The 27404-nt window shown below is 35.4% G+C and overlaps 1 protein-coding gene across 2 annotated transcripts in view; it reads right to left on the reverse strand.

Annotated features, from left to right (window-relative positions):
* The window catches only part of TMEM245 (transmembrane protein 245), a 70845-nt gene that overhangs the window by 22745 nt on the left and 20696 nt on the right, over positions 1–27404 (reverse strand). For both annotated transcript variants that reach the window (XR_015745912.1, XM_087946863.1), the window contains exons 8-13: positions 23505–23587; positions 17401–17491; positions 16237–16335; positions 13965–14096; positions 11297–11419; positions 9385–9530 (exon numbers count right to left, since the gene is read on the reverse strand). Coding sequence is in view for 1 of the 2 variants with exons in the window: in XM_087946863.1 (XP_087802989.1) it covers positions 9385–9530; positions 11297–11419; positions 13965–14096; positions 16237–16335; positions 17401–17491; positions 23505–23587 (674 nt within the window). In the remaining variant the exon portion in view is untranslated. The remainder of the gene's footprint in view (positions 1–9384; positions 9531–11296; positions 11420–13964; positions 14097–16236; positions 16336–17400; positions 17492–23504; positions 23588–27404) is intronic.

Genomic DNA, 27404 nt, shown 5'->3' on the forward strand with positions numbered 1-27404 from the left:
CAACTGAATAACTGGATAGAAGCATTCCTATCAAACAGACAACAAATGGTCAAAATCGGGAGAGTCCTATCAAATCCAGTACCTGTCAATAGTGGTGTCCCTCAGGGCAGTGTTCTAGGACCAACTCTCTTCATACTCTACATAAACGACCTCTGTGATCATATTAAGAGCAATTGCGTTCTCTTCGCTGATGATGTAAAGCTGTTCAATACCACAGACAATACTGCTACCCTACAAAAAGATCTTGACTATGTATCCGAATGGTCAAACAAATGGCAACTTCAAATCTCAACAAATAAATGCTCTGTCTTACATATTGGCAAAAAAATCAGAAAATAAAATACAAGCTGAATAGTCAAGACCTTGTTGATGACCCAAGCTCTGTAAAGGACCTTGGAATACTCACCTCTAATGATCTGAGTGCTAGAGCCCACTGCAACTACATAGCCAAAAAGGCATTAAGAGTTGTTAACCTAATCCTATGTAGCTTTTTCTCTGGTAATATCACACTACTAACCAGAGCATACAAAACATTTGCTAGACCAATACTCGAATACAGTTCATCAGTCTGGAACCCTCATTACGTATCTGATATTAGCACAATTGAGAAAGTCCAGAAATATTTCACAAGAAGAGTTCTCCACTCTTCTACTCGTTGTAGAATACCTTATGCCACCAGACTTGAAATTCTAGAACTAGAAAACCTTGAATTACGCCGTCTTCGGTCTGACTTAAGCATGGTATATAAAATCATACATTGCAATGTCCTACCTGTCAATGAATACTTCAGCTTCAACAATAACAATACAAGAGCACACAATAGATACAAACTCAAAGTAAACCGCACCAAACTTGATTGCAGGAAATACGACTTCAGCAATAGAGTAGTCAATGTCTGGAATACTCTACCCGACTCTGTAGTCTCTTCCCCAAACCCCAAAAACTTTAACCTTAGACTGTCTACCATTGACCTCACCCCTTTCCTAAGAGGTCTGTAGGGGGCGTGCATAAGCGCACCAACGTGCCTACCGTCCCTGTCCTATTGTTTCTCTATTCTTTTATTTTTCTTATATGTACCCATCTCATGTATTCACAACTATGTATACACTTATACTTATTATCTTGTAAACAATTGACAAATCAAATAAATAAATAAATAAATAAAACATTCAGATAGAAGTTTACCTGTATCTAAAGATCATCAGTTCCCTTTGAACTAATTACTGTTTGATGGCACAACCTATCTCACTTGTACTTTTTTTTTTTTACTCCTGGTGACTGACCCAAGGCTACCCAGCTGACTTCATGTCAAGGCAGGAGTAGAACTCACAGTTTCCTGATTTGTAGCTAATCTCATTGGGATAAATATATAGAATAGAATAACAGAGTTGGAAGGGACCTTGCAGGTCTTCTAGTCCAACCCCCTGCCTAGGCAGGAAACCCTACACCAGACAAATGGTTATCCAACATCTTTTTAAAAACTTCCAGTGTTGGAGCATTCACAACTTCTGGAGGCAAGTTGTTCCACTGATTATTTGTTCTAACTGTCAGGAAATTTCTCCTTGGTTCCAAGTTGTTTCTCTCCTTGATTAGTTTCCACCCATTCCTTCTCGTCGTGCCTTCAGGTACTTTGGAGAATAGCTTGACTCCCTCTTCTTTGTGGCAGCCCCTGAGATATTGGAACAATGCTATCATGTTTCCCCTAGTCGTTCTTTTCATTAGACTAGACATCAATGGTGGTATTCTACCGGTTCGGCCCAGTTCTGGCAAGCCAGTAGCAGCGATGAGCAGTGGAGACTGAATCAATTCTCCCCATTGCTCTGCTGTTGGGCCCACCCGTCCACCCGGGCTCTCATACTCACTTTTATCTGCTGAATTTGAAGCGCAGCTGCTTTGCACGGCATAGAATAGTGCCGCGTGGCAGCTGCTCAAGCGACCAGCATCATGCAGGCTTGCAGGAGGCAAGTTAGAATGCCTCTGCACCAGCGCAAAGTGTGCATTTGGTGCACGCATGCATGCAAAGTGTGTGCATGTGTGCAAAGCATGCTCACCAAGCCACGCCCACTGAACCGGTGGCAAAAATTTTGAATCCCACCACTTCTAGACATACCGAGTTCCTGCAACCATTCTTCATATGCTTTAGCCTCCAGTCCCCTAATAATCTTTGTTGCCTTCTCTAGAGCCTTCTCTCAATATAGAGAAGGCTGTGCTATGTTTACTGCCTTGACCTCCTGGGGAAATGTGGAACATTAATATTTCAAAACACTGAACAAACACAAATACATGGGTGGCTATAGTTGGTGATGGAAGAGATAAAGGTATTGTTCATTAAGTAGCAAATATTAGCAAATTTGAGTATTATAAGGTTTTACTGATTTATTCAATGCATTTGATATACTGTATATAGAAGTTTATGATGCCTGTATTTTGGTGTTCAATATATACTAGTCCATAAAATGAAGGGTTTAAATCAGCATGTGGCCACACAGATTCTCATATACACAATGCTTATCATTTTAGGCAAATATTTCATTTCAATATGCATTTTTATTATTCAGAGGGGAGAGATGATGCAGTGCAGTTGTTTATTGGTTTAAGCTGGACTAGGAAGACAAAGTTTCAAGTCCCTTCTTGGCCAAGCAGCTCACTGTATGTCTAGTGAGTCAAACACTACTTCGGTTCAACACACCCCACCTTGTTGTTGACCTTTTATAGATAAAACTACAGGAAATTTTTATAAGAAAACCATAGAATGTAAATACAATCTATATTTTTCTACACTTGGGAGTACAATTATCATATACTTGTCCCGTAAATAAAAATGTTAAATTTAAATTTGCCCAATTAGGGGTATCTTTAAAAATCTGAAGACCGAATAAATAAACATACAGTAAATATATAATTGTCTTCTTTCTTCAAACACACAAATAATCTCTAATTTATTTGGACTTCAGATTGCATAGATATTGTTCAGTTGTTGGGAAGATACTGCAATATGTTTCCTATTCAGATAGTTGAATGTGCTATTCATATGGGGCTCAAAATCCATTCATTTCATTTGTGATCTTGTTTATATATCATTCTAAAACATAATTTAGCTTGTTTGGTTTCAAGAATAGACTGTGTGTTCAGTATATATTCAGTATATTCAGTATATATGTGAACCCATCATTTCCAAATTTATCAGTTTTACCTAGGAATTTGAACATTATTTACAAGTAGCTCCAGACATATTAATATCAATATGCTATATTATATAGAATAAATTCTTCAGGACATGAAGGCAAAATTTATCATATAAAAATAATGCCTAAATATTATGCTTGACAAAATAAAGATATGGTGAACAAAAACACTGAAGGGAAAGAATCTTTATCTTTTAGAAAATAAATAACTTTTATTTTCTTCTGGATAAAAACTAAGGGGAAGTTAAATATCTAACTTGCAAAACAGAATTATTTTGAAAAGATTCTTTTGAGAAAATGAAAGCTAAGTAAAAATATAGCACATTAATGGATAAATAAATAAAGTATAAAGTTCCTTCCTTAAGTTGAAGGAATCAATAAGTTTAGTTTAATACATTATATAAAAGCAATAAAAATTATAGGATTTCAGTTTTTTTCTAGGAATGTGGATGAAATGGAAAATAATTTCATTTTGACTTTGAGAACAAGTATTCTGAGAGAACACAAATTGAAATAATTCAATAGCAGAATACAACTGAAATTGTCCTAATATTTTTAAATGTTGAAGTGTTCCTGCTAATAAAACAATGAAGGAACAATATAAACTTGGGTTCTGGAACAAGACTAACTGAGATTATATATTCCCAGCCATCAGGAAAAAAATTGTTCCATTGATCTCCCAGAATCAGATACATGCCTCTTCTTCCTGACTCAGTAATCTAAGGGTGTAATGGGGAATTACCAAGAGCTATGTTTTATTAAAAACAAATAATAGATTAAATGTACATTTACTGAATGATCAATACCAATAACCATCAATAATGACTTTGTGATTAATACTTTCTTTGGTCTAGGATAAGTTCTTTCTTCTGATTATAATGTAACCTTTACACAAACATTCTACTTAGATAGCCCCCTGAAACCAATAATCTGTCTAGCACCACAGTGATAAAACATAACTATAACAAAATAGACACCCTATTTTGACTCTATTACTAACACGGAATTTGACCTAGAGCTAAATACCTGAATTACAAAAGGCAACATCTGAACTGATCTCTTCAGAGGTAGCTTTACAGATGAAACTCAAAAAATGCAAAATTTCATTTATTTCAGTAATGCAACTTAAAAGGTGAAACTAATATATGAGATAGACTCATTACATGCAAAGCAAGATAGCTCAAACCATGATGTGTCATAATTGTGATGATTATGGCTTACAGCTCATGAAAACCCCAAATCCACAATCTCAGAAAATTAGAATATTACATGTAATCAATAAAACAAGGATTGTACATAGAACAATATCAGACCTCTGAAAAGTATAAGCATGCATATGTATTCAGTACTTGGTTTGGCCCCTTTTGCAGCAACTACTGCCTCAATGTGGCATGGCATGGAAGCTATCAGCCTGTGGCACTGCTGAGGTGTTATGGAAGACCAGGATGCTTCAATAGCGGCCTTCAGCTCTTCTGTATTGTTCAGTCTCATGTCTCTCATCTTTCTCTTGGCAATGCCCCATAGATTCTCTATGGGGTTCAGGTCAGGCGAGTTTGCTGTCCAATCAAGCACAGTAATCCCACGGTCATTGAACCAGGTTTTGGTGCTTTTGGCAGTGTGGGCAGGTGCCAAGTCCAGCTGGAAAATTAAGTCAGCATCACCATAAAGCTCGTCTGCAGAAGAAGCATGAAGTGCTCCAAAATCTGCTGGTAGACGGCTGCATTGACCCTGGACTTAATGAAGCACAGTGGACCAACACCTGCAGATGACATGACTCCCCAAATCAACACAGACTGTGGAAACTTCACACTGGACTTCAAGCATCTTGCAGTGTGTGCCTCTCCATTCTTCCTCCAGACTCTGGGTCCTAAGTTTCCAAATGAGATGCAAACGTTGCTCTCATCAGAAAAGAGGACTTTGGACCACTGAGCAACAGATCAGTTCTTTTTTTCTTTAGCCCAGGTAAGACACTTCTGATGTTGTTTGTTGTTCAGGAGCAGCTTGACAAGAGGAATACGACATTTGACGCCCATGTCCAGGATCCATCTGTGTATGGTGGCTCTTGATGCACTGACTCCAGCCTCAGTCCACTCCTTGTGAAAGTCCCCAACACTTTTGAATGGCCTTTTCCTGACAACCCTCTCCAGGCTGTGGTCAACCCTGCTGCTTGTGCAACTTTTTCTTCCACACTTTTCCCTTCCACATAACTTTCGATTAATGTGCTTTGATACAGCACTTCGGGAACATCCAACTTCTTTTGCAATTCCCTTTTGAGGCTTTCCCTCCTTATGGAGGGTGTCAATGATGGTTTTCTGCGCAACTGTCAGGTCAGCAGTCTTTCCCATGATTGTGATTCCTACTGAACCTGACTGAGAGACCATTTAAAGCAGGCTTGTCCAACCCGCGGCCCGCGGGCCGCATGCGGCCCAGGTCGCCTCGTAATGTGGCCCAACGCCCACCCCAACCTTCATGAAAGATCCAGCGAGGAGGAGGAGGAGAGGCAGGTGCGAGGCGGGGCGAGGCGAGCAACAGAAAAGGCGGGCAGCCGCAGCCCAAAAGTCCTGCCCCACCACCTCCTGCTGTTGCCGCCGCCACCGCTGCTGCATTTGCAGGAGGAGAGGTAGGCGCGAGGCGGGCGAGTTTCCCCGCAAAATTTGGCCGGAAAATTATAAAATAAAAAATAATTTTTAAAATAAATAATAAATAATAATTTAATTTAATTTAATTTAATTTAATTTAATTATTTAATTTAATTTAATTTAATTTAATTTAATTTAATTTAATTTAATTTAATTTAATTTAATTTAATTTAATTTAATTTAATTTAATTAATTTAATTTAATTTAATTTAATTTAATTTAATTAATTATGTGCGGCCCAAACCAAATTTTCATCTTCTAATGTGGCCCAGGGAAGGTGAAAGGTTGGACACCCCTGATTTAAAGGCTCAGGAACCCTTTGCAGGTGTTATGGCTTAATTAGCGGATTAGAGTGGGACACTTTGAGCCTAGAATATTGAACCTTTTCACAATATTTTAATTTTCTGAGATTGTGGATTTGGGGTTTTCATGAGCTGAAATAATCATAATCATTTCAATTATGTAATAATCATCTCAATTATGACAAATCACAGCTTGAACTATCTTGCTTTGCATGTAATGAGTCTATCTCATATATTAGTTTTACCTTTTAAGTTGCATCACTGAAATAAATGAACTTTTGCACAATATTCTAATTCTGTAGTTTACAATAATTGAAGGTAAGAGCCAGTTTGGTCTAATGTTTAAGGCACTAGGCTAGAAACCAAGAGACTGTTAGTTCTAATCCCACCTTCAACATGAAAGCTGGCTGGATAATGTTGGGCTAGTCACTCTTCTCAGTTCATGATGTCAGTCAGGTTGATCAATTCCTATAATGGAATATGTAAGCTAAATTCTCAGGAGGGAGGCAGTTCATTCCAGAGGAGCAAAAAAAAAGAAGCAAAGATTAAGTAGTTTGTGTGGGAGGAAAATACTTAAAAGAGCTCCTCTTTATGAGTTATCAGAGTATGCTTTACTTTGGCAAGACTTCTTGGGATGAATCACATTTTCATTGGATCTGGAAAGATTATCTATGCTATACTAACATTTAAAGTGACAATAAAGTTATTCTACGTCAGTGATAAATCATTGGATCTAATAAGATTGTACTACACTAACAATAATACACATTTCGATAAATTAAATGTTGTACATGTATGTTACCATCTATGTATGAAATTAGTCATTTTATAGAATACCAAGGAAATATATAGAATGCCAAAATATGAACATCAAAGTATGAAATACTTAATATTTCACACATTTCCTAGGCATTCTATGCAATGGCAAAAGGCAAGCCTTTTGAACCTTGGGAGGCTGAAAAACGGGCCTTTGGAAATACCAGAAGTGCCCGTTTTCAGCCTTTGGAGGGCCTCTGGAATCCCGGGGAGGCCATTTTTGCCCTCCTCCCTCAAGCCCCCGGGAGGGCAAAAATGGCCTCCCCCGGGCTCCAGAGGCCCTCCGGAGGCTGAAAATGGGCACTTTTGGTATTTCCAGAAGGCCCATTTTTCAGCCTCCCAAGGCTGCAGAGGCTTCTCTTGAGCCTCCGGGAGGGCGAAAATGGCCTCAAACGGGCCGAAAATCAGCTGTGAGGCACACACATGCACAGTGCAGGTAAGTTTGGCTGGGGCGTGCATGCCCACACAAATGGCTCTGTGTGCTATCTGTGGCATGCGTGCCATAGATTCGCTATCACGGTACTAGCCCATACTTTGCTGTATGAGAATGGCAGAGCAAGCTGTAAGTGTCTGGGCAAGAATCATAGCATGTTGACACGCAATGATGATTCTATGAAAAATTATCTAAAGTATGAACCAATGTTCTAAAAACTGTGTTTTACTAATTTACAAAATTTAGTGAGCAATGTGAAAAAGGCTAAGATGACTACTTAGACTACTACTAAGAAGAAGCCACAGTACTATTGGCTGCTAAATCACTATGTTGTGATAGAAAACAAAAGTAAGTTGATTTATCCTGTAGAGAAGACATCAGTGCTATCCAGTTTTACATCATGGACTTTGAATTACTTAATATACTTCATGAAGCTCATTTGGCCATTGGCCATGGAGGATTTGACAGAACTTTCACCCAAGCATATGAACATTATTTGTCATTATATTGAACATTTGTGAGCTGTGCCAGGAAAAAAAAGATTTTTAAAAAGATGTGGTAAAGCCTATAGTTTTGTCAGGTCAATCTCATCCATCTTCAGCCCCATACTGACAGAGAATACAAGTTTATAATAGTGTACCAAGATTGCCTAACTAAGTTTGTGGTTCTCAAGGCTCTGACGTTAAAGAAAGCAGAAGTAACATACAATTTCATGCACATTTTTACATTGCTTGATACACCATTGATTCTACAATCTGACAACAGCAGGGAATTTACTAATAATGTGTTGAGCAGCCTAAAGAAGTATTGGTCAACTTTGAAGGTCATCAATGACAAGTCTCGCTACTCACAAAACCAGGATAGTGTCAAAAGAGCTTTTTGGAACATTGAAAATATTCTGTATACTTGGATGCAAGATTAAAAAAACCTAACCAGTAGAATGAGAACCACATTTCATCCAATTTATGAAAACAGGGCCTTTCATTCTGGGATTAAGAGAACACCATATGGAGCACTCTTTGGCCACAAAGCTAAAGCGGAGCTCACAATCTCTTCCCTATCTCAAGATGTTTTACAAGATAAACACACTAAGGAACAACTAGAAAAAATAATATAAAACATTCAAGCAATGCAAGAAGAAACCTATCACCCTATGCAAGAGAGAGCCTACTGCACAAAACATAGATGAGATTATATTCCATGATGGAAGAAACAAAAGTTATGGTGAAGACATGGTTACTGAAGAGGCTTTCATTTCTGCTACCTGTAGTTCTGTTTAAAGGAAACCAGTGGTGCTCATATATGCAGAAACTGTCACCGAGATGTTCATGCCATCTGTCGGTATGCCAATAAAAACAATGGAGATGAGAAAATGTAAGATTATGTGGTTAAGGTTTTTAAGGGTTTCTAGGAAGATTTTTAGGAAGACACTGGACAGTCACTTGTCTGAAATGGTATAGGGTATCCTGTTTGAGCAGGGGGCTGGAATAGAAGACCTTCAAGGTCCCTTCCAGCTATATTCTGATTAATTGATTGATCTCACTATACTCATGAGAAATAATTTAAATATAGGACAAGAAAACATAGTTTAGATATAACATGGCTCCAAGTTGGTAAAGGAGGATTAAATCTATAGACTGAATATACACAAAGGGGACTGCTTTGGAAGAAAATGAGCATGCTTTTAAATTGGGAATGAATTGGGGCACACTGAAAAAATGGGACTAAAATTAAATATAAAGAATACATTAACAATTACATTCAGCCATTAAATATAGCCTATAATGTCAGTCTAAATATAAAAAACAACTATTCTAAGAAACAACTTTTTAGAATTTCTTCAGACAAAATTTGAAATGCCCACTATTACCTCATAGGGGAACAAAAAGTTGTTTTGATGTCTCTGGCTTCAGTCTAGGATTTTTGTACTAATGAATTTTTTTTAGCATTTTTATAAATAGGCAGGAAAAATTGTTGCAAGCCATGCATAATTCCATTAACTACTGTACCTTATGGCTTCCTCCACAGATTCACTGATTATGTTTGAAGATGCATCAGACTGCAACAAAGGGATCAAATTGATCACCCACTTCACTGGCTTATAGTATTCATCACTGGAACTTAAAAGGTAGAATAATGTGGTCAGGAATATCACCTGTAAAAGAGAAGAAAACATGACTCAAAATTTAGAGTATTGTGAAAGAAAGAAAAAATGAAGGAGAAGCAAATCTACTTCCAGCAAATAAATAATTTCTAAAACACATTATCAGAAGCTGTTTTCCCCACATTGCCTTTTTCTTTAGATGGAATCTTGGTCAGAGCTGTTCAGAGAGCACAATGAGATAGAATATTTCTTGGCACCCCATTTCTTTGGACTTTGAAAATACCATCTTTCCAACTGAATAAGTGTTTAACTCTCTATTAAGATCAGAGAAGGATACAGATAATGTGAGCATCATGTTTCTAAATTCATATTTTATTTATTTTATATATTTTATATATTTTCAAAAGCTATTTGACATGGACTGTAGTGTACAATGTATATACTACTAAAGCTCTTATGCCTGTTTGTTTACAACCTTCAACTGGGCAAAAAGGTGCACCACAGAACAAGTTTTGAACCAAGATATCTCAACTTACAGAATACATCCAAAATCCATTGCTCCTTTGGGATAAAATTTGACAAAATTGTGTCTGCTACAGCACAACTGTGCCTTCTGACTAATCTTTTCAGAAAGCCACTGGTGTGTGGCATAAAGAAAATGGATTGGGTATATCCACACCCTCTTTTCCATCTCTCTCTGGTTCCTGCACCCAATTGGCTTGATATTTGAAACCTTTTAATGGTGGTAGGCAGTGAGGGAAAGATGAGAAAGGGTGGCTGCTGGTGAGATGGCTACTGGAGAGCACTGGCAGGCAATGGGTAAGCCCACTTCTTCCCTGAAGGGAGGAAGCCCTTGGAGACATGCTGGGATGAAGAATGGGAGTGCAATTTTCCTTACATCAGTGGTTCTCTGTTCACCCTTTTCCCCAGCAAAGTGGCAGGCAGTTCATCCAGTCAGTCAGGGGTAATGATGAGTGATTTCCAAATTTCCTGCCTGCTTCCTACAAGCAAAGTCATTGGGGAAGTCATCAGAAAGTCAGAAATCACTCATTCTCCCTCTGTTTTTTTGCCTTCTGTGGTCATTCCTTTGATCCTCTTCTCCCAGAAAAGTGACAAGCATGATTTCCAAGTAACTAAAGAAGCTTGCAAGACATTGGAAGTTGCTCACACTGCCACTGTTTGTTTGTTTTTTTGCCACCCACGGTTATTCTGTTTCTCTGTTAAGATAAATGAAGTATCTTTAAAAGGATGACCCAATGTGTTACAGGTTGTCTAGTCAAAGATCACAATAAGGATTAGAATGAATGTCTATCTATGTGGAGAAAAAATAGAGCTTCTAGTACAGCAGATGCATAGCATTTTGAGGTAACAATACTTATATTGCAGTGGATGAATTTACACTGACCTCAAATATTTTTCTGCCTGAGATAAATAACATAGTGCACTTTTGCATTCCAAGTACACAAAATGAATGGAATAATAAAGGAATCATATGTGCCAGTCACTCTTTTCCAATCCAATCCATCTCACAAGATTGTTGTGGGGAAAATAGGAGGAAAAAGGTCTATTGGTTATGTTTGCTGTCTTGAATGATTTGTAAAAATAATAAAGGCAGAATACAAATAAATAAATAAATATCTCAAAAGCCTGCAATGTATGAAACTACCCTATTTTTCTCATATTTTGCTATTAATGCATAATTTTGCAAAAAAGCTCACAAGAGAATTTGTGCTAGATATCCAGGCCAAAGGTGTCCACATATTCTGCTCACTATAAATATCATGTTAAGTCCATACAAATAATGTAGTCATACTTACCAGTGAAAGAACAAAATTAAGAACTGCAGTGCCACTGTGGAAAAGGACTGTTACCAAAGTTGTAACTGTGGTAAAAAGAAGGGTAACATTATGACTCATCACTATCCAAAGGGATTCTAAGATCTATAAAAAGATGCAGAATTAGATGCATTATCATACAGCACAGGCTATGGAATAATACATTTAACTTATAAGAAAACATAGTTTGATTGACTCTAAGAGGGAAACCATTCTGGATGATCTGTTATTGAAATAGTTTAACTTATTGAGCAGAAAATTGGATTCAGTATCTTAAGCAGTCTTCCATTCATAAGCAGTTATGAATTTGTAACCTAAAGGCAAGACTAGTAAATAGTATATGCATACCTGCATAAATTACAATATGTTTTAAACATATAGGCCTAATCATTATTCATTTAAATTGCAATTTTATCCCTGTATTTATTTTAAAGAAAGACAATGTTTTTTTCTATAGCAATTTATCTTTGGCCTCAGGTTCAAGAGTGGGGTCAGCTCGGTTTGCAGAACAGAAGCAGAATACATCATTTAAAATAGGGATTCTCCTGATTCACTACACATGCTCATAATCTAGACATGTAAAGGAAATACAGGTGAAACTCAAAAAATTAGAATATCGTGCAAAAGTTCATTTATTTCAGTAATGCACCTTAAAAGGTGAAACTAATATATGAGATAGACTCGTAAAGCAAGATAGTTCAAGCCATGATGTTATAATTGCGATGATTATGGCTTACAGCTCATGAAAACCCCAATTCCACAATCTCAGATAATTAGAATATTACATGCAATCAATAAAACAAGGATTGTACATAGAACAATATCGGACCTCTGAAAAGTATAAGCATGCATATGTACTCAGTACTTGGTTTGGGCCCCTTTTGCAGCAATTACTGCCTCAATGCAGCGTGGCATGGAAGCTATCAGCCTGTGGCACTGCTGAGGTGTTATGGAAGACCAGGATGCTTCAATGGCGGCCTTCAGCTCTTCTGCATTGTTCGGTCTCATGTCTCTCATCTTTCTCTTGGCAATGCCCCATAGATTCTCTATGGGGTTCAGGTCAGGCGAGTTTGCTGTCCAATCAAGCACAGTAATCCCACGGTCATTGAACCAGGTTTTGGTGCTTTTGGCAGTGTGGGCAGGTGCCAAGTCTAGCTGGAAAATGAAGTCAGCATCCCCATAAAGCTCATCTGCGGAAGGAAGCATGAAGTGCTCCAAAATCTGCTGATAGACGGCTGCGTTGACCCTGGACTTAATGAAGCACAGTGGACCAACACCAGCAGATGACATGGCTTCCCCCAAATCAACACAGACTGTGGAAACTTCACACTGGACTTCAAGTATCTTGCAGTGTGTGCCTCTCCATTCTTCCTCCAGACTCTTCTTTAGCCCAGGTAAGACACCTCTGTTTTTTGTTGTTCAGGAGCGGCTTGACAAGAGGAACACGACATTTGAAGCCCATGTCCAGGATCCATCTGTGTATGGTGGCTCTTGATGCACTGATTCCAGCCTCAGTCCACTCCTTGTGAAAGTCCGCAACACTTTTGAATGGCCTTTTCCTGACAATCCTCTCCAGGCTGCGGTCATCCCTGCTGCTTGTGCACTTTTTTCTTCCACACTTTTCTCTTCCACATAACTTTCTATTAATGTGCTTTGATACAGCACTTTGGGAACATCCAACTTCTTTTGCAATTACCTTTTGAGGCTTTCCCTCCTTATGGAGGGTGTCAATGATGGTTTTCTGCACAACAGTCAGGTCAGCAGTCTTTCCCATGATTGTGCTTCCTACTGAACCAGACTGAGAGACCATTTAAAGGAACCCTTTGCAGGTATTATGGCTTAATTAGCTGATTAGAATGGGACACTTTGAGCCTAGTATATTGAACCTTTTCACAATATTCTAATTTTTTGAGATTGTGGATTTGGGGTTTTCATGAGCTGTAAGCCATAATCATCTCAATTATGACAAATCACGGCTTCACCTTTTAAGTTGCATTACTGAAATAAATGAACTTTTGCACGATATTCTAATTTTTCGAGTTTTCCCTGTAGTCTACTCTTTTTAACCTTTTAAAAAGTGTTAAGACCTACATATTATAGTAAATATATTATAACTACCATCACCCTTCCCTTTATGCTATTTCCATATTGTTTTTATGCTTTTTCATTTTTGCTGTATCTGACTCAAAGGCACGTACGTATGTAATTATATGTGACAGAGAATAGCTTGCATGTAGAAGGAGGTCAATACAGAGATAGTTTAAAAAAGAATAATGATAATGATGGAACAAATTTAGGGTAATGAAGGCTAGGAATTCACAGGAGTCAGGAAAAACAGCAACTGAAGAAAAATAAGTAGACAGGAAAACATATACTAAGGTTTATAAGAACAACAAGCAGCACTTCAAAATTTTGATGAAGAGCCAAAAATGAATTTCAGATGCTGATTTTAATGAGGCCAAGAATTTTGCCACCCACAGTTATTCTGTTTCTCTGTTAAGATAAATGAAGTATCTTTAAAAGGATCTTTAAAAGGATGACCCAATGTCAAAAGGATGACAATTCTATGCCTATCTGCTTTTATTTTTGTTAAAATGAATGAAATTATAAATTAGTATTTCCTGTTATATTTATTACAAAAACCATATACCGAAAGAAATGTTTCAATATTCTCATGAATAAAAGAAGCAATATCCTGCCAATCAAGCATGTCACTTGTCCAACTATGCTCACGATTTAAATGCTTTTTGTGACTTTTTTGTTGTCCAGAATGAGTTGTATTCTATAAAACAAAAGCAAAATATTATAAAACATTTCATGTATTAAATTTTACAAGACAAAAGGAACAAAGTACTTTTCAAACAAAAATTGGATTAGCCTAGATTACAGATCTCAGTAGAAATTACACTTTATAGCATAATGTCTCAAAGTGGTCATTATTGACCCCCGAGTTTGACAAGGAGTCACTGTTATTATGATAATGATGATTTATAGAACTATTAAAATAGTATTCATTAAATTATTTTCATATAATAAATGCCTGGATTCATGAACAATCTAAAAATTCATGAAGACTTTGAGGGGTTGGACTTCCTCCCAAAATGGCTGCTGCACAGTAAGAACTTCTTTTTCTCTTATCAATGATCTGTTAATTTTACTGCCAAAACTGGTTCTTTAGCAGTACTGTTCCCTAATTTTGAATGGAAGCATTTTGGAATGACCCAAGAAGGCTTCTGGACAATTGTGGACGCAGTTGGGAAGGGGGGGTCCTGAAGATTCCAATTCCCTCTGGAAGAAATCAAAGCTAATAGGCGTATATAGGCAATATATATCTTTGTGTCAGTAGTTTCCTTTTCCTAAGCACACATGGACATTAACTTTCACTTTTTGAACTTTTTGTTTCATTTTCTGAAACAAACATTTTCTGCTTTAAAAGTTGATTAGTGGTTGAATGCTGATTTATTTCAACTCCTTGCTGGGGTTGAATTGTTTTTTCTTTTATTTTTCCCTTTTTTATATATGTTGTTCTTAAAACCTCTGTCCTCAACATATGGAAGCAAGGAAGGCATTGTTGGGGGTGGGGAGTTTTTAGAGTCTCACAACAGGATTTCTATACTTTTTGAACAGGGAAAATATCAATTGAATTTTTCCTTAAACCTGGGATTGAAATATAGAGAAACATATAGAAAACATCTCTTTTTTGTTCTTTTGTTCCTGATCAAGTTTCACAGACTAAGAAATGGCTGAACATTGTCTGAAACTAAGAAAGGAGGGTAGGGGACAACGCAGCCCTTAGCTGAATTTCTCTTTAAAAAGCTCAATGAGACAATAACGATCCTGCAAATTATGTTGAGGCATGGAACTTTTTAAAAATACCTTTGTTTAGCCAAATCTGATTGTCTGCCTCATCTCTAAACTGGGTCCATTCCCAAAATTGCACCTGCACCTCCTGCCCACCATTTGAATGCTGCTGGCTGCCGCTGAAGTTGCTGATGCTCCCTGCGCCCTTTGCCAGTGGGCACAGTGTTTAATTGTCCTGGGGAAGGAATTTGCTGTGAAGATCTGTGTCGCGGTGCAATGGCCTCAACTATGCAGCTTTGCAGAAGCGGTGGAGTTGTAATGCCAGTGGTATATCATTGGTGCAGGGCAAACCATGGATGAAGAGCTGGGGTGGGTCAGCATGGCTGGAAAAGCCATGGTGAAATGGACATGATTATGTGGTCAGGAGGAATTGTTCTAGACTCATGAATCTGAGAGCAAAACAGAACTGCAGAAATGTCAGGAAAAGGGACAGTGTTTCAAAGTGAAGTCATCTCTATTCAAGACCTGTCTGCAAATAACTGCCAGATGATATATGAGGTTTTTTGTTGTTGTATCAGGACCACTTTAGATTATTTTAGCAATTGTCCTGATTTGTAGTGACAAGGACAATAGGTCAGAAATTCCAATCTCAAGTTCTTTAGGACCTTACATATAAAAAGTAATTCAGCAACTTGGTCACACATTCTATAGCTTCCAAACCAAGCAAAAAGACACATCCACACAGAATGCATTCAAATACAAATATTTATATAGATTCATGTTTATAGTATGTGATTTTTGTAGCTAGACTATCCCTAGGAAAGAGAAAGAAATAGGTTTATCTAGTCACCAACATCAGTTGTTATAATACAGTATATATTGTCATGTGTATTGGTAAATCAATGTAAATCAATAATTGTTAGGCACTCTTCAGATGTCACGGTAGCCCATGCTTCCTTAGTCCTTTCATTGGAAGTACCAAGGTCCTTAACAGAATCATGCATCTTGAAAGAGATATTTACATAATCATATCAGATGGAATTTATCTTTGTAACTATTAATAAAATATGCTACAATTTCTCTTGGATCAATATACTGTCAATATAAAAAAAGATACTTACTTTTGCAAACCAAGTATGATATAGTCTGTCCCAAAGTTCCAGAACTTGTTTTTCAATCATAGCAGTATTATTTACTTTTTCTCCTAATATTTTATCAAGCTATAAAATATTAAAAATGTGTCAAAATATTTGAAAAGGAACATATTCATTGACCAATTATTTTATATTTACTAAATATCGATTAACCAAAGAAACTATTTTAGATAGAAAAATGTCCATACTATTTATTCATTCACTTGTTAGGAATATTGCAAATGTTGAAAAATAGATTTACAAATATTTATATATATACATATATAATTTGTAAATCTATTTTTCAACATTTCTAACTTGTGTATGTATGCGCGCGCACACACACACACACACATTTCAAATGACCTTTATTTATTGATTTTTTTTATATTGTGATTCAGTTTGAAAACATTACATAGCATTTGAATAGTATTTAAATTGTAGCAATAATAATTTAAATAGTTACGACTTTGGTTGGTATAATTAAATCATGACAGTAATCAGAATGTATTTAAAAGGAACAAGAAAAGCAAGAGAATTTAGATTATCAAATCCAGAACTGCACTATTTTATTTTAGAACCAACTGGTTGGTGTGTTTTTTTGCCTCAGCTAATACTGCTTAATAAGGACTAATCTAATGCAAATGTTAAAAAAGAAATAAAGAAAATAACAATAGTAAATACCTAAGAAAATTAGGAAAAGAAATGAAAAAGGATTATAGAAAAGCAGCTTTTCCAAATATGCTTGTACATTTTCCAAATATGCTTGTACCAGTTTTTATTGGACTTAGTAGGTAAACAAATAACTGTTAAAACCTGATCCCATAATGATATTAGAGGGGATAGGAGAATTAAAAGCTTATTTAACATTTACAAATTATAGTTTAATAACTGCAAGTTTATGTTTTTAATTCAGGTAATTTGATATATCTATTTTAACATACTTTTTATAGTTTTGTTTTGCAGACTGCTATGAAATTTGATGAATAGCACAAAATGTATTTTTATTAATGCTTAGTTAAAGACAAACTATTTGCAAACAATGTCAATATTAAATATAAATCAAAGGTTATTTTTGCAGTCATGAATCTTTTTGAAAAGAAAGTAAGAAACAGCAGAACATTAATCTCCAAAGAGGAATCTTATCATTACCTTATGCGTTATCCATTCTCGCCCATACTGATAAACATTAGTAGCAGCTGAATTCAAAGCCTTCTGAATGACTTGAGCTTCGGGAAGCCAACTAATTAAGAAATACAAATGTAAAAAATGCATTCTGGTTGCATATATTCTAATTGCATGTATACTCAATAAATAAATTAGGATAGACAACTTGGTACTTTTAATAGGAACAATGAAGTTGTTTAAATGTAGTTTCTCATGCCAAATAGCATACATTCAGATTTATAAGTTTTTCTGAAAGATCAGCATATTGAACAGTAGCAATTGAAATGCTACTACAAAAATCCTTGGCCTTGTTATTTGTCTGAAATATATTCATATTTTTCAAACAATGGCAGAATAATGTGAAATACCAAATTTCCATATAGATTTTTCGGGACCAGAGCCTCCCATTGTAAATATATTTTTTACTGAAAACATTTTTAAGAATATAATGCAAATGTTAAAAAAGAAATAAAGAAAATAACATTAGTAAATACCTAAGAAAATTAGGAAAAGAAATGAAAAAGGATTATAGAAAAGCAGCTTCCCGTCTTTTTAACAGCAATTATAAATAAATTTATATTTTACCCTCTCTCTTTAAGGTTACATAATAATTTCCCTCTTTCTATAAGCTTTTTTTCCTAATCTACAGACTCATAAACCATAAGCACCTTTTTCTCTTTTTTATAATAATTTTATTAAATGTTACTATTAGAAAAAATAAAAACTAATACAAACTATAAAAATATAAAACTAAAAATATAGAAGTGCAAAAAAAAATATAGAAAAAAAAGAAGAAAAAATATTAAAAAGTAACTTCCCCTTTCATAACTTATCACATCTCTTAAAACAGCAATGCTCTCTTCTTTCCATATTTCTTAAAGCCTTGTTATTCATTCCTAGTCATCAAAAGTTCATTAAGGGCTACCAGAGATAACCTTCATTAAATAAGCCAACTCTATATTTCTTTCCTTTTTAATAACACTGGCTTTTAGTTCCTTCAAATGTCCTGGTACTTGATTTTTCTTTCTTTCTCTTTCTTTCTTTCTTTCTTTCTTTCTTTCTTTCTTTCTTTCTTTCTTTCTTTCTTTCTTTCTTTCTTTCTTTCTTTCTTCCTTCCTTCCTTCCTTCCTTCCTTTCTTCCTTTCTTTCTTTTTCTCTGTGAATTTTCAAATCTTGAACAAATCTCTTTCATAAATTCAATTTTAAAAAAGTTATCTAAATCACTCTTCGTTTGATATTTGCATGTCTCTTTTAAGTATTAAAACATTAATTAGTTTCATCTGTATATCCAGTGTATCATTTATAAGACTGAAATTGATGTAAATGTGGATTTAAACTTGACAAGTTACAAGAATGATAATTCTGTAACTTTGTTATGTTTAAATCTATATTTACATCAATTTCAACCTTATTCAGTATGTTCTCCTGTAACATTATTTTTGTTGTTCACTTGCTAAGTAGCGTTTAACTCTTTGTGACCCCATGGACCATAACACATCAGGACCCGGTCTGTCACTCTCTTCCAGAGTCTGCTCAAACCCATGGCCACTGTGTCAATGACACTATCTAACCATCTCATTAGCTGTCATCCTCTTTTCCTTTTGCCTTCTATCTTTCCCAACATCAGGGTCTTTTCCAATCAGTCCTTTTTTCTCATTTGGTGGTCAAAGTATTTGAGTTTCAGCTTCACTATTATGCTTCCAAAGAAAAATCAAAGTTAATTTCTTTTAGGATTGACTGATTTAATCTCCTTGCAATCCAAGAGACTTTCAAGAGTCTTCTCCAACACACAGTTTGAAAGCATCAATTCTTCGGTTTCAGTCTTCCTTATGATCCAGTTCTCACAACCATACATTACTACTGGGAAAGCCATAGCTTTGATTACATGGATCATTGTTGGCAAGGTGATGTATCTGCTTTTTAATATGCTGTCTAGGTTTGCCATAGCTTTACCTGCAAAGAAAAGTCTTTTAATTTCATGACCACAGTCACCGCCTGCAGTGATCTTGGAGCCCAAGTAAATAATATCTGTCACTGTTTCCGTTTCTTCCCCTTCTGCCAGGAAGTGGTGGGACCTAGTTTTTTAATGTTGAGTTTCAAGCCAACTTTTGCACTCTCCTCTTTCACCCTCATCAAAAGGCTTTTTAGTTTCTCTTTACTTACTGCATTAAAATGGAATCATCTTCATATCTTTTCTTTTTTTAAATTTTTATTTTATTTTTACAAACATGCCATCTTTCCTTTAAACAGTGTGTCGTCTGGGTACAAATATCTTGTGCAATAACATTTATGATTGATACAACTTCCTTACCATAAAAACAATAATGACATTCTTATTTTAAACTACTATACATGATATATTTTATCATTATAACCATCCCCTTCTTAACTCCTTCCCCTCTATATTCACATATGTTCTATCTATATATATTCTATGTTCATATATTTAATTTCTTCCATTTTTTTTCAACCACTGATAAAATAATTCCTAAATCATACAATATTCAGTGTGTTCTTTTTCTTTAATTGCAGTGTTAATCTACTCATTTTTGCACATTCTAATATTTTCTTGATCACATTCTCTTTTATGGGAATCTTTTCACTTTTCCTGTTTTGAGCAAATACTATTCTAGCTACAATTAAGAATAATTAAATATATCTTTTGTTTGCTATAACTTTCAGGTATCATCCCTAACAAAAATATTTCAGATTTTAAGTCTATATGTTGCTTTATCATCTTTTCCAATCATGTATGTACTTTTGTCCAATATCTCTTGGCTTCTACACATGACCACCACATGTGATAATATGTTCTGGTTGTCTGATGGCATTTCCAACACTTAGCTGATTTATCTTTGAACATCTTTGCCAGTCTTGCCAATACAAGATACCATCTGTAAAACATCTTATATAAGTTTACTTTATATGCTGTTGACATTGTTAATTTTCATTTTCATTTTGACCGAAGAAGTTACTTGGATGACTGTTCGAAGTTGCAATAGGACTCAATAAAGTGCTTACAACAATTCCTCACAAGTAGGACTTTTTATTTTAAAATCCTTTGAAAAAAATCTTTAAAAACATTTAAAAAAATCTAAATATCTTTAAAGAACCCTAAAAACTATCTTTTCAAAAAAATATCTAAAAATATCTTTTAAAGAAATGTTTAATTTTTTTTAAAAAAAAATTAAAATTAAAATAACTTTAAAAGAAAAAACACCCTTCTTTCTTTCTCTCATTCCTCCATCCCAGCTGCCTGTCCAATCCTGGCTTGGAGTCTTGCAATTCACCAGCTTGTCGTGGAACCCCCGCCCCACTGTCCTCCATTTGCTGCCCAGTTTATCTTTTTGAGACTACAGTGTATCGTGCAAATGCCAAAGGAATCTCCTTTGTTGGGTAGCATATATCATGTGAATGCAAAGCAAGAATCTCTTGCTGGGAGGGAGGGGAATAAAATACCCTTTAGGGTTAGCTTTCTTTGATGCTGCAATGGAGTTTCAATGGAGATAATTGAAGTCCACTGAAACCCATTTCTTGCTGAAGAGTGTGCAGCCCTCCTTAATTCCCCACGACATTTTCTCTCGCCCCTATACCTCACACAACCTCCACACCGGGCAAGAACCCTGAGAAATTTTTCAACAAGGCAAAAAAAGTCTTTCCTTCCATTCCATCTGCAACCCACTTCAAATGCTGGAGAGGGAATTCAAGCATTTCAAGAAGCTAAGCAAGTGGGATTGCATCCAATGGGAAGGCAATGATCCACTCCTGTTGTGTGGATTGGCTTCAGGGACACACAGTTAATTGTCCCATCCAACAAATTGGCCAGGCACAAGTGTCCCTTGGCAAATTGCCAGTGATGGGGCAGCTGAAGATGAACACCTTCAGTGGGTTGGCTGTAGTGAGGAAGTCAGAGCGGCCACGGCCATAGGTTATGGCCAATTATCCTAGACCCTGCTGGCTTTGCTGGAATTTTCTCTTTTGCAAAAAGATGTGGATTCTGGAAGAGAAAATGCAATTTCCTTTTCTGCTTTGACAATTTCTTCATCCAAGAACCCAATGGCTGGTTAGCTTGTAGTTGAAAAATGTTTTATTATCTGTCTTCAATTTTAGCAATATACTCAAAAAATTTTTTTGACTCTCTCTTTAAAATTCACTCTTTCTTTGAATTTTTTTCCAAATAATCTACTTTCTAAATAATACTTTTATGTCCTTAATAGCTTCCTTTACAATGCTAATAAACCATGTAGGCCTGTTTTTAGACTATGAAGTCATTTTCATAATTTCAGGAATACATTCTATCTGACCCTTTACTGTTATGTTGATAAGCAACAGCCAAACAGTATGGAGGGAGCATGTCCTTACGACCATCACTTTAAATTTCCTTTTCACCAATCTTTTCATAGATTATTGTGTCTCTAAATGTTGAATTTTACTTTATTATGGTCACTATTCTCATTCAAGTCGACTACATGCATTTCTCTTAATAAGTCCTGAATACTCCCTTGTTAGATCAATCATAAATTGCTCCAGTGCAATGTAATTTATAGTGTTTAAGAATTTTGGTTCTCTGTCAAGGAAGATTTTAGAGTGGACAATATTCATCTTTAAATACTTAGAAAACAATGTAAAGTCACCAATGATTTGTATTTCCAGGATAATTTTTCTCAATTTTAGATTGGTTAACTTTGTAATTGACTCTGGAAATAATATAAATGCTTTGATTTCAGTAAAACATTTCAAATAGCACCTTATAATATTCTAATTAAGAAACTAATTAAGCATGGGTTAGTTATGTTTAAGTAGAGGCAGAATATTTTGAAAGAGACCTCTTGGCTGAGAGCATCTCATTTATTTTAGCTATTACCTTTGTTAAACAATGTTGTTTGCTCACATGCATCCTGAGTAGTTTAAATAGTTCCAGGAAAAGATTGACTCAATATAAGGCTATAGCATAAAGGTGATATATGTTTGAGAACAATCAGAAAAGATTTAGAAACTGCAAATATCATAATGCTTAAATAAATCAAAAAGTACAATTCCACTTAGATTTAGAGTATTTTCTATTAGTTCATTTCTATTGTAGCCCTTATATCTGGAGATTAAAATGCTTTATTATCTAACAATTCAAATTCCACAAAAATTAAACCACTTTTTTTAAAAGTACAAAAATAACGAACTCCTAAAGTAATTTATATTCTGTAAATTCTATGTAGCTGTCCTGTATGCGCCTCAAAATTGATACTGCAGAGGTGTCAAAGTACAGGAAAGGAGAGTCAAAATGATAAAAAGACTGAAACAATGTGGTTGTGAGAAAAGATAGAACTTTTCAGTTCAGAAAATGAAATATAACAATATACAGCAAAACAGATTTAATGAGAAAAAACTGGCTTGATCATGTCTGGGTGGATCAAATGCCAAAATCTGTTGGCATTTTCTGAACAAAACATCTGATTTAAGGAAGAGCAAACAAGTACTGTGTTCATGTGTAAGATATGCTGCAAATCACCCTGCTATATGGTGCAAAAAAGTGGATAAAATGCTAGAAAATGGTTTCTTCCAGTGAAGTATTATATTGATTTGACTTCTAGGTATATAAATACAAAAATGCAATTGTAAAAAAATCAGCTTGAAAGTGCCTGTTGGCATATCACTGACTACTATGAAAGCAGAATTCTTTATCAGTTAGAATTATTATCTGACCTGAAATAATCCTTCTGTTTTAGGATTCAAGGAAGAATTTAAATAATTTAATTTATAGAAAATTATCCCTGTATAATTAGGAATTCTAAGCACATGAATTTTGAACTTGATATAACAAAGTGGTAAGATAATAATTTGATATTGAGGCAGTATCAAAAGCTTCCAGAATGATTTGGGGATTGTGGTGAGTTTTTACATGTATTTCTCAATCTAGCAACATTCTTCTCATTAAAGCCAATATCTTATTAGTTTCAGATGCTTTCAAAATTCAACAATAAGCCAAAAATAAATTACAGGGTCTTTCTCACATTTTCCATACCCAAGCACAATCATAATCAATATCAAAATGAAGAGAATAATCATATCCTATCAGTTATGGCATTACTTACTTGGCCCATTCTGGGTGATTGGCTACAGTTTCATTAATCAATCTGCTTGTTACTTCAATCATATGTACACTTTCCTGATGAACCTAATGCAATACAGAGGGAAGAAAAAAAATGAATGTATCACACCATTAAATATATATCTTACATTTATTCTGTGATTAAGATTAAGATTGATAGTTTGGTGTAACCCTTATTCTGGATTAGATTCTGATTTCTTTTTCAAAGGCAGTCCCATATCAAATGAATTACAGCAATCCAACATGGAGATGAATAAAGCACTGGGCGGGGGGGAACAGGTCACAAGCAGTTCTGCTATCTGGTCCTTGGCTTCTACCTTCCAGGTCTGGCAACTAGATCCACAGTGGACATTGATGTCAATTGCCATTGATGTTTCTGATTGCCAAGTTGCTGTGGAGCAAAGCTGCTCCTTACCCATGATCTTACTTTGGAGGAGGGGGGCACGGCGGACCCCTCTTAGAAATGTATCCACCAGCCAAGAGCCCAGGAAATGGAAAAGAGGTTGTTGCTATAATCTTTTTTTTTTTTTTTTTTTGTAAATTTTATTTGAGTTTTCACAAAGAGAAAAAAAATACAAATAAAACATCTTTTTTGAAAGCAGCATAATCCCGGGTTACATTTCTTCGTACAGACAGAAATTCAGGTTCATGCTCATTTTTATATTCTATTCCATATCTTATTACTATTTTACATTTTCTGCATAGCTTCTCCCCTCTTTTAATTTTCTCAATTTTATTTTAATTATCTCATCTCAATTCAAATCATTGTATTTATATTTTTTGTCTGCCCTATTTCAATTATCTATTATGTTTTCTCATTAAACAAAATTTCTCCTGTAGTTACTGATTGGAGTATGACGCCTTTATATCTTTTCCCTAAAGTTGTAACATTCAATATAATACATAACTTCCGTTCGGATTCTGCTTGGTACATTCTAAAACTACACACTATATTTTGAAAGAAGAAAAAATTATAAATATATAGTATAATTAAAACAACAATCCATACCAATTCAATTCTATCATTAATATTAATATTCATTTAAATCTTAACATTTTACACATTACTTTTCAAATAAGTATCATACTTCTATGGGAACACTTATAAACTTTCCATAGTTAATTCCCCCCTACTTCACTTATATTTTATAAAACATTGAGTAATTAAAATGTTCCCGTTCCTTCCTAATTCAATTCTCTCATTTATTTTATTTCATTTATTTTGTTCACAAAAGTTTCACTAAATTACACTAAATATTTTATCCCACTTTTTAATCATATGTTGTTTCCAATTTTCTAACATTATTTCTATTACAAATATAACAATACAATCTTATGTACCTTTACAGAATCCCTTTTTCAATTAGATTTTCACCCATTATCCCTAAATAGGTCCTGTTTCTCTATATCTTGCTCCGGTCCTTTGTAACTTCTTTTCCTTTCCTTCTTCCCTCTCTTCTTCTCTCCCCTTTTTACCCCCTTGTCTCTCTACATCTATTTCTCTCTTCTGTATTCCCCTTTTCTGTTGCTTTCCAGTATTATACTTATTTTTTTAATTATTTTTATTTTCTTTGGTTGTTTTTTTAAGTCTTAAATTCTCCATTCTCTTTCCCCCCTTTCTTTTTTCTTCCCCACATAAAATTACTTGTTCATTAAAGATGGCTTCTTCTTTGTCCCAGTCTTCTTGTTTTGCAGTCTTTTCTTGTTGTTTCTCATAGTTCCAAATCTCCATTTCTAAGAATTGAAAAATGAAGCCAAAAGAACCCTTCCCTTCTTGTGCATCTTCTTTGTACTTTTTAATATCCATTTTCAATTCATCCAGAAATGGTGCTATTGTATAAATTTTTAAACAACCACCCGATTGATTTTAGTCATTCAAATATAACCAAAAATCCAAAGATCACCAAATAATCCAAATACACGCAAGCTGTTTCTTTTTTGCTCTTTTTTTTTCACTTTCTCTTCCTGGGGTTACTATTTAGTTGCAAAGTTTCAGTTAAAATGTATCTTTTAGAAGTCTTGTTGAAGTTTTACTGTAGATTCTTTTTAATTCCAGGCAGTCTCCTCCCTCTTCCAGATCCTGCCCTTATTCTTTTTCTCTCCCTTTCTGCTTATGAAAAAGAAAGTTTTTAATGTCCAAAAATCTTTATTATCCCTTTGGCATTTTGTTTTATTTTCAGCTTAATTGCCTATTGATGTCAAAGTGGATTTTTCCGATTTCTTATTTAAGTCTCTTAGTTGTCAGTATAGGGAAGGAGAGAGAAGAAAAAAAAAGCCAAACCTTTCCCTTTTCACTTTCCTTCGCTGCTTCCGACTCTTCTTTGGGAGCGATGTTAGTTTTTGTAAGTTTAAATTCCAGGGTACCTTGGTTGTTGCTTTTACAATTTAACCCAGTCAGCAAAAACTTTCACTTCTTATCTTCCTCCTGCACATTCTTTTCTGGTCAAGTTCTTCTTTGTGCCTTCGGGAAAGGGAGTAATGGCCAGCTGAGGAGAGATGCGGCTCTCCTCGACCCTGCTAGCGGTCTCCCCCCTCTTCACCACCTCTACGGGGTGGCTTAGCCCCGAAACCAGCCGGCTCGGGGCGCTCCAGAGGCAAGCCCAGACAGAAACCGCACACGATCGCGGATTTCTGTCTGTTGCCAAAGCCCTTCAAACCAGAAGTCCAGGTTGCTGCTATAATCTATGAGTTGTTACAGGCTTTCAAGAACTCTGCTCTGCAGATAACTGGTGCTCTAGATTAAGATAATAGTTGGGACTGCTGATAGTATACCATTCTTTCTGCATCCCTACCTGAACTGCTAGATTCTGTTGCTGGGCTGAAATAGAGTTCCCAAGACCATTGCTCCTTGTGGATTTTAATCTGCCACCTGGGGACTAAGTCTGTGGTGCTTCAAGTGTTCATGACCTGCCCTGCAATCATGGACCCTTCACAATTTATTGACAGCTGTATACATATCAGAGGCTGCACATGAAATCTGTTCTTTGTCTTGGGTGATTGAGATCTGATCTGACAATGTAATATATCAACATTAGTCCAACACTATAGATTTATCACTATCTAATTGCTTTTTGACTCCCTCACCCTCCCTGCATTGAGATGGGCCTGCCACAGGTAATTGATGAAATTAGTGGGATTCCAGAAAACGATTGGGATTTTCCTTGAAGATCTGGTGGATGGTTTGGCCTTATATTGTATCACTCCTAGGTGACATTTCCCTGGGTAATGGTCCCAGAATGAGCCTTGCATTGCTGAAGGAATTAGGGAGATGAAGTATCAGAAAAGATCCTAGAATGCAACTAGAGGAAGATGGAAAATAAGTCTAGTTGGACACTGGTAAAAACCAATACTAGACATTACTTTGCGGGGATAAGAGTGGCAAAATATTAGTATTTCTCTGCCTTAAAAGGAAAGAAATTAATAGTTTGATTATTATATGTAATATAAATATGTATCATCATATGTATCATATATGTATCAGAGTAATCTGTAATTAGATTCACACTCTAAGATTGATGAAAACTTGGTAGTTCAGCTATGCATTCTCATCAATTTTTTCATTACTGGCATATCATAATTTTTATAGATATTCCAGTACATTGTTTTGGCAATTATGTCATTGTTTATAATCAGTTTGTGCAATCTGAGAATGTCTACATGCACTTTGAATTATTTTATGATTTATCGATTCTTATTACTCCATACACAAAAACTTGAAATCATGGTTGCCAGTTCTTTAGCTATTGTTAGCAGTCATTTGCATCAAGTTTATCTTAACAACTTTTTTTTCCCTTCTGTTCAATCATATCAGATTTTGGAGACTGATTGGACAAATCCCTGTAGTTTTCATAACAAGGTTCTTTAGAAGTGGTTTGCCACTGCT

This window comes from Notechis scutatus, chromosome Z (assembly GCF_049901735.1).
Source record: "Notechis scutatus isolate UNSWTSFEM ecotype Mainland chromosome Z, rNotScu1.2, whole genome shotgun sequence".
Lineage (NCBI taxonomy): Eukaryota > Metazoa > Chordata > Lepidosauria > Squamata > Elapidae > Notechis > Notechis scutatus.